At 41.4% G+C, this 8,918-nt stretch overlaps 1 protein-coding gene across 1 annotated transcript; it reads left to right on the top strand.

Annotated features, from left to right (window-relative positions):
* The first annotated feature begins 1,597 nt into the window (after positions 1 to 1,597).
* On the top strand, positions 1,598 to 8,918 carry LOC137890574 (high-affinity choline transporter 1-like). The gene is made up of 8 exons (XM_068734710.1): positions 1,598 to 1,941; positions 2,153 to 2,266; positions 2,566 to 2,721; positions 2,810 to 2,958; positions 4,341 to 4,484; positions 5,737 to 5,890; positions 6,731 to 6,948; positions 7,120 to 8,918. The coding sequence occupies exons 1-8, from the start codon at positions 1,644 to 1,646 to the stop codon at positions 7,669 to 7,671; spliced, it is 1,785 nt and encodes a 594-aa protein (XP_068590811.1). The 5' UTR covers positions 1,598 to 1,643; the 3' UTR covers positions 7,672 to 8,918.

The following is an 8,918-nucleotide window of genomic DNA, read 5'->3' as shown; positions in this document are numbered from 1 at the left end:
GCCCAAAAGTGGCATTCAAAACAGAAAATTGCTGAATTGAATGCCAAAGTTCCAAAAATAACAAGTATTTTTTGACCAGCCGGTGAAGGATGCACTAATCTGCCAGAAGAGACAGGTATTGTCCTGTTTGCTATAGCTAACATTACCACGTAGCTAACGTTATACTTTGACAGCCTTGTTCTCAGTTTGAGCTGTTGTTTTTTCTGAGAAAAGCTTGAGTTTTGATATCTTGCCTATATGGGAGGGGGGGGGGCTCTCAGGGTTATTCTGCGGGGGGGGCCTCACGTGTTTCCGTTACGGTACTGCATGTAGCAGCTGATTTGACATGATAATGTCAATCTGGAATGATGTATTCTTCATCACTGCAGGCTTACACAGGCTGAAATAGAATTGGGTATTTTTATTGGAGATAACATTCAACAGTCTTCATTAAGTGAGGAGAAGTCTAGCCACGATTGTAATTCAATCATTATGTCGATATTGTTGTATTTCCTTGGGATAATGTCTGCAGGGGCAGATTGGTGGTTCTGGTCCTCCTCTGCCTCCCTTCACTCCAGCGGGCCCCGCAATACAGCCTGGGCCTAAAGCAGTGTGGAGACAGTGTAGGCTCCCAGCAGGGACCGGAGGGGCAGCGAGGAGAAGCTCTGCTCCTGGCTGGAGGGGGATACGTCGTCCCGCCAGCGCGTCCGACTGCAGGTCGTAGGCAGCGTCTGGTCGCTGCAGGAGGCCCCGCTGGAACTTGAGCTGAAGGAGTTTCTAGTGAGCCTGCATGATTTAATGCTTGAAATACAATCCAGTGGCACCGATGGCAAACATTAGAAATAGCTTTTTAGAAATAGACAATCTTCTCTCGCTGAGCATCAGTATTAAATTGAGACTGTTTCATAAACAGTTAGAAGTTGACAGTGATTTCAATCTAATAATATTGACTCAGTGGGCCATGTTGTGCAAGGCTTTGCCCATTTTTAAATTCCATATCCACTTCCACAGACACCAACCACAGTACATCTCTAATGCAATGATTGATACATGTGGTTTTAGCACTTCACCCACAGCTCTCGTTCAATCCCCCTGATTCATGTGTTGTGTAATTCAGCATTCAGACCGGCTCTATTTCAACATACTGTGTCATTATCCTTTGCCCTAGTAGCAAAATCCGAAATGCAAAGACTAGAAAAACAAAGTTTAAGCAGAGAGATAATGCAACCGAGAGAGGCAGACCATATTAAGCTGTCATTAAAAACATATAGCATCATTTTAAATACGAGAGATGACATAAGTAGTATGAGTCAAGTATGTAGTCTGGTCAAAGAAGGAAAAGACATGTTTAGAGGTAAGGGTGGTGTAAAGCACATTGTTGTAGAGTCAATAGAAGCGGTTGTTTTTACTGGTAGAAAATGAACTGGCCTGAACTGACCTAAAAAAGCTAATGTGAGACTACCAATCAATAGCGAGGTGGGTTGCCTAGACTTTATTTAAGGGGGTGTTTCCAAAAGCTGTAACTTTTAGGAATTGTGTGTTTAAATCATGATTGGTCGTATTCTAAATTAAATAATATTCAAGTTAATTTTTAAACCTTTCCTGTGACAAGTACATCTTTAGTTTTGACAAGTTAACTTTGTCTTTTTACTTGCCAAAGATATATGCCAAACTCTGTCACCTTGGTTCTTGCTCTCTGTTGCTCCACGTTCAGAATCTGTATTTGTTATCTATTAGGTCCATCTGCCCATCAAGGTGCTCTAAAGTTATTGACCACCATGGCTTTGAACATCCCTGGTGTACTTGCAGTGGTGCTGTTCTATATCCTTATTCTAGGGACAGGGTTGTGGGCTGCCCGTAAGTCCAGGAAGGCTGAGAAGAAGAGCCATGTAAACAGAACTGAAGTGGTGCTCCTTGGAGACAGAAATATCAGCTTGCTGGTCGGGATTTTCACCATGACTGGTAAGTTGTTCTGTGGCGCTTAGAAACTCATGTTAGCCAGAGTATCAGCTCTTTTTATTAGTTATTTGTGTCGTTTTTTTGCTAGCAAGACATAGGTAATGTGCAAAGAAAGAAAATATGTAGGCTGCTGTCTACTCACACTTGCAATGCTTACTGTGCACATACTGCTATAATATATTCTAACTGAAGTGTCTGTGTCATTCTTCTGTAGCTACATGGGTCGGAGGTGGTTTTATCCTGGGTGTGGCAGAGGCGGTGTACTCTCCTAAAATGGGCTTAGTATGGGCTCTTATGCCTATACATTACATGGTGTCCTTCATAGTAGGTATGACAAGCCATATACTGTAGAGCAGGAAGGCTGTGCTGATCTTGATAATGTCAGACATAAACTGATTGTTTCTGTGCGGCTTATTTTGATCTGTTTTATGAATATTTTATTAAGCAGCTACAGTAAATGTACAACACTTTAAACAGTCAGGAATTCATTGTGTGGAGCTTGATGTACTGGATACCAGCAGCTTGCATTGCACGGTGCCCAAAACATCAACAAAGTCAAGTTTATTTTAATAAATTATTCAGAGAGTGAATACAATATAATGCTTAATATCTCATCCACTGCACAAGGTGGCCTTTTCTTTGCCAAGCCAATGAGGGATAAGAAGTATGTCACCATGATGGATCCGTTCCAGATAAAGTATGGCAATGTACTCAGTGGTGCTCTGGTGCTGCCTGCTATACTGGTGGATGTGCTGTGGGTCTCATGCACTCTGCTCGGCTTAGGTAAACATATATACATACCTATAAAACCACACGTTTTTCATTAGAGGACACAATTAAAGCCTTTCAATATCTGTGTTTTGTGTAACAGGAGCAACCATGACTGTGATACTGGACTTGCCCTATGCCTATTGTGTTTGGATCTCATCAGCTGTTGCCATCATCTACACTTTGTTAGGAGGCCTGTATTCAGTGGCCTACACTGATGTTATCCAGCTCTGTCTAGTTTTCCTCAGTTTGGTGAGTAACTGCTTTGTACAGTAGGACATGTTCATTTCATATATGTATAGTCATCAGGTATGTGTATTCATTATTACCCCTTTTCTATTGGGAAACATGACGGGCAGAGCGTAGGTGGAGGCAGAATAATTCTCTGATTACGGTAGTTAATGTTTTATTATCAAGTTTTGCTGGCTTGTGTTTTTTTATAATGGCTAAAGAAAATACATGTTTCTTTCAATATGCAGTCATTCGCTCTCCAAGACCACATGTTACTTGAGAAAGTTAACGTTGACCAACTCGGCCATATTAGTCGACCCTTACCCCGCTGGCAGACCGCTTCGCCAGTGGAACAGGGACCGTAGACCCAGCGATGATGTTGGCCATCAACCCGCTGTTGGGCTTGTTTTCTGATAGGTATGTAGGTAGTTAGCAAGCTAACTAGCCAGCCGTTAAATTAGTACAATTTAATAACGCTTCATCCACATACTCGCGGCGTAGAAAAGCACATTGCTGTCACCAAATAAGTGACAACTTTGTCCCGGATCATTTTCCGCGACCAGTGCCCCATGGAGGCATGGAGGAACCAGCAAGCTAGCTAAGTAGCCATTAGCAATGAATTGCTCTCCATGGTTAGCTAGTTTTAATGCCCATCTGAAGAGGTGTTGGATGAGTGAGCTGTTTTCCACAGAATACTTGGATAAATTAGCCTCTGTATACATTTTTCACTTTGTCAATGAACAGTTGGGGTCGCTGTATTTCCGGTGATCCGATCATGACTTTGTGAGTTAGAGTCCCGAATGCATCTCCAAAGTCAAGAAAGACCGTATACATCCTGCAGGACTCATGCTTTCAGTCATCGGCAGAATACATGATTTGTTCATACCCTGCCTATTGATAAATGCCCTCTGCTTGGTGGACAAGATGCTTAAACTAAGGCAAGTGATACCTTATAGATGGTGGGGAGGCGGGATTTATCCCTCCATGTTGATGGATCTTCAGTGACGTTGTCTTTTTTTGGGGATACGATGGATTAATGCTTGAAACCGGTGCTCTTATTTTCCAAACGGACTCGTACACACAGCGAGCGGCGCATCCCTTAGTCCTCGTCTCTGCACACGTCTCAGTACAAAAGTCAAAAATGGATTGAAAAATGATAAATGTGATGTGCTGTTTTGGACACAAGATCTTCTGACGCATCTCTTTCTTCATCTTCACAAAGCTTCTCAAGTCGGTCTTTACTAAAAGAGAGATCACACCTTTTGAACCTCTCAACAGAACAGAAGATCCAGACATCCAAGACCATCTATGCCAGACAGCAATGGATTGAATGTCATATTTGTTTTTTAACTTCTAACTTGTTTCAAGGTCTTCAGTCTGATGATCTCAATATCTATTTGCAGTGGTTGTGTGTCCCCTTCCTGCTGCTCAACCCCATATCTACAAACATTGCCCAGACTGCTTTTAACCACACGTTCCAAGAACCCTGGGTCGGCACTCTGGATCAGGACAAAGTCTGGAAGTGGATTGATGACTTCTTAATGATTGTAAGTATTAATATTCATCAGTATCATACTGCCCTGCCTCTAGGGCTGTCCCAAATATCATATTAGGGTTTTGGAAACTTCAGTAAATCAAATATTGACTACAAGTGTTTTCCTTTTTAATTATAGGAAAATGGTTACAAAGTGTGCAATAATCAAATAAAATGAATTACAGCGATAGCCCATAAAAAAAAGAGAAAAATCTCAGATGTAAGCCTAAAAACAAATTAATAAAAAAATGTACTGTAGCCTATGTCAACATATAAAACTCATAAAATCATAATAATTCATGTTGATGAATAATGAATAAGGTTGGCTTGCTATTCCTTATAGCATGTGCTATTTGGGATTTTTGTAGATGTATATAAAAAAAACATGAATTTAAATACTGATTTGGACGTCAGTTACCATGGATGCATGCAGGTCAGCCTTACCTGCTTCAATCCATAAGCTCAGAGCTCAGCTCCATGTCCCTGCATGTCAGTGGGACAGAAAAAAACCACCACCAATGGTTTGAAATGGACTCAAATCTGGGGGTTGGTAACCTTGAGAAACTAGCAAAAGTACGCTTGAGATTAGAAATGAATCAACTGAAAAACCCAGCCCAGTGTTGCCAACTCTTTTCCACTGAAAGTAGTTAGCTGCACTAAGCTCTAAAAGACGCTAAATCTTGCAAGGAAGTTATCAAGTGTGCGACGCTGACAGCCCAGCCCTTCAGGCATCCCCCCAAAGCCACACCCTTATATTATCATAAGGAACGGAAATGTTTCATAATGGACACAAACAATAAACATGGTTATTTTTGGTACTCCCAGCTGTCTAGCTAGCTGCATGTGAGAAGACTCCAGTGACCCACAATAAGTGCTAAGTGATAAGAGCTTGTCCAGTCAGTCGCTCAGTCCAAAGGAAAGGACTGGAGGAGATTTTTACAGAACCGCTACAGCCACATGTACTGGATTTGTATGTACACATGTACTCTTTTTTTGTCAGAGCACTTGGTTTATTGATTGCTGTCGGAACGCAAAGAGAATTTCAACAATCACAACAGCAATCGTTTCGAAGAACAATCATTTGAGCGGTATTAAAAAAAACTGCACAGCTTTGATTCTCCCTGAACTCAATCACAGGTTTTCTTTCAGTCTGAGGGAGAACTACTTGTGTTTTGGTATATTTCCTTCTTTGGTTGCCTTCCACATCTTGTCTTGTCATCAACATGCATCTTCCGCCTCTCCCTGTGCTCTTTTTTCTTTTCCAGGGTCTCGGTAGTGTTTCATTTCAGAGCTTCCACCAGAGAACGCTGTCTGCATCCTCGTCACGAACGGCCCAGTTAACCTGCTACGCTGCTGCTCTTACCATCGCCATACTGGGAATCCCTCCTGTCTTGGTCGGGGCTGTTGGCGCCTCCACAGGTAGGAATTAGGTTAGGAGATGACAGAGCTTTAATTCAGACACTGACATTGTGGCCTGGAGCTATTTTTTTATTGTTTGGCCAAATTATTTGCAGAATATCTGTATGATAGTCATTGCCTATCTTTTGTCAGACATGTTGCTGCTTCTCTGAATAGCCTTTAGTAGCTGAAGAGATGGATGGTATGTAGATACAGCAGGCGGTGAGAAGAGGTCAAATATAGCGGTGGACGAGAGGTGTTTACGTCAATCACTCTTGGTGCTCAAACATAGTCAAAGTTCATTTACAATGTTCCCTCGATGTCACATTTCTCCAGTGTTTTTGTTGTTACTATATATATTCCTCCTGATGCAAATTTAAAAGATGCCCACCAGATTTAGTTTTTTCTTGTGCAGCATAAATGAACCAGGCTACAGCTGCATTTTGTTGTGCAATCCTGGGTTGCAGAATGACAATAAATGATCCTTGAATTTCTCTCAGGAATTTAAATTAGGTGGCCAAAGACACAACTACAAATGAATGTTTATGTTGCCGGATGTGTGAGTAAGCAACTATTTGCTAAGCTTTTTAGGTCATAGTATGTCACTGTTGTGTTTACAGCTCGTTCCACCACCCTAATGAGCAAAAAAAGAGCAGCATGCAGCATGAAAAATACATAGATTACATTTTAAAACTGTACTATTTTGATGTTGAATAAAAGCCTTTAATGTAATTCCTTGATTTTCTTAGGTTGGTGCAGACCTACCCTCAATAGCAAAACTCTTTCAACTATAGAATAGAGCCCAGATTTCTGCTGTATGGACATTTAACAAGAATTATTATTATTATTTCTCTTGTCCAGACTGGAACCTGACGCTGTACGGTTCTCCATCTCCATATGTACGTGGTGAGCCTAGTCTGATCCTGCCCTTGACCCTACAATACCTCACTCCGTCTTACATCTCAATCGTTGGAATTGGAGCTGTGGCCGCCGCTGTCATGTCGTCCACAGACTCAGCCCTGTTGTCTGCAACTTCCGTTTTTTCTTCAAACATCTACAAGAACATCCTACGTAAACAGGTAATGAGTACAAGATGTCGACGGTGGCGGATCAGTGGCACGGTGTCTCTAGAGATGAGGGTCAGGATGACACAAAAATAGTGCAAACAAATCAAATCAATCCATTTGGGAAAGCACTGGTATGTGAACGAATAATGAAGCGTCTCCGTTTGTATGACTCCGTGTTCCTAGGCATCAGACAAAGAAATGCAATGGGTGATTCGGCTCACAGTGGTGGTGGTGGGTGTGGTTGGGACATACGTAACGTTCTACACCAACAGCACCCTGGTCCTCTGGATTCTCGGAGCAGACGTCTCCTACACCCTTATATTCCCCCATCTGGTCACCGTGCTCTTCTTTAATGTGACAAATGGTTACGGTGCCACGGTGGGTTACATCATAGGACTGACAGTAAGAATCTTGTTGGGGGAGAACATCGTAGGTCTTCCTGTTCTTCTTCATCTTCCCGGTTGCACATTGGAAGAGGGCGTCTACGTCCAGAAGTCCCCCGTCAGGACAGTCTCCATGCTCTGCACTTTGGTGACCATCTTAGTTTTTTCTTCGCTGGCTTTCTTCATGTTCAATCATGGCCTGTTACCTGAGAGGTGGGACATTTTCAAAGTAAAACGGAATGTTACGACTTCTCCCGTGGATCCCGTCACACAGAATCTCAAAGAAGAAGCTGAAAGTGACGCTGAGTGTGACCAGAACAAAAATGGAGTTGCTTTACAGCCACTGATGTAAACTGAATTGTTACCCGTTGTCTTTTCTTTTTAAAAGATCGCTAACCTAAATTTTATCATGATCTTGATGAATGTTTATATTTAGAGATAAACGTTAAAGTTACCTTTACTTTAAGCTGTTCACTGCTAATAGTTGCTGATGCGATACACTGCTGCTCAAAAGTCTGGAATCACCTGTTATATTGATGTTTTAAATGTAAAAAACTGAATAATTCAGGCACAACATGTATTATTAAAATTGAAATAGTTTTGGGCCCAAAAGAAAAATCATAAATGATTCAAAATTCCATTTAGTCCAATTACAAAAGTGCTAAATCTACTTTTATTTCTATTGTTGTGTCTAAGTTTTGCTTTGCTAAAGCAGCATGCCTGTTCAGTCCAGCTTGCTATCGGCATTATTGGGAACCTGTCGATGAAACAGGAAGCTGTTGCTATTTTAAATCTGCACAGATTTGTCCTCTTCTAAGCATTGTGAATTTTCAAAGACTCAGCAGTAGGACGTCTTTTCCAGAACCAGCGTCTCTTACTTCCGGTAATTCACAGACTTCACTTTGAACAGGTTCCTTGGAACCACTTCCTACCAAAGAATAATATGACATTCACCTCCTTTGAACTGGGGTAGCAATAGAAGCTTCAAAAGTGGATATTTCAAAATCTGAACATACAAAAAAAAAAAAAAGCAATCTACATGGGTAGATACTGTCACTTGAGGTGAGACTTAAAACTTAAAACTTTCCAGTTGAAGTATAGTCGAAACTTGGTTTTCAGGTCAACTTGGGTCCCATCTCGTCTTCCTGTGTTTTGACCTATTTTGGAAGCTCGTCTCATCTTTCTCAATTTCCTTTGCCCTCTCCTTTCCTGCTCCCCTTGCCTGTGCACTTTCCTCCTTTTCCTCCTCATCTGTCCATTCCTGAGGTCTCCTGTTGTCTCCCATCCCTGTGCTTGATCCACGTCCCCCTATTTATCTAAGGTAAACAAACACCGCAATTATACAAATTCTAAATATTAACTAATTATTAATTGTGGTGACCACAAACAAATAAAAGCCGACCTCTAGTACAGCCATAAAAGAAGGACAAGCTCCTGGTGCCTGTCATATAATTAGCTTGCCAACTGAGCACAATGTACATTGCCATTAATTTAATAAATTCAAAAAAAGAGTCTTGCTATTTTCAAGACTTTGTTGTTCTGGATTACTCATCTAAAGTGTTATTGTCCTTTTTGTTTGTCACTGTGAATGAATGAGCG

This window comes from Cebidichthys violaceus, unplaced genomic scaffold (genome assembly GCF_023349555.1).
Source record: "Cebidichthys violaceus isolate CVI_PGR_0920_01 unplaced genomic scaffold, fCebVio1.0.p SCAF_66, whole genome shotgun sequence".
Classification (NCBI taxonomy): domain Eukaryota; kingdom Metazoa; phylum Chordata; class Actinopteri; order Perciformes; family Stichaeidae; genus Cebidichthys; species Cebidichthys violaceus.
Note: the sequence above shows the minus strand (reverse complement) of the source record. Positions and strands in the feature narration are given on the sequence as shown.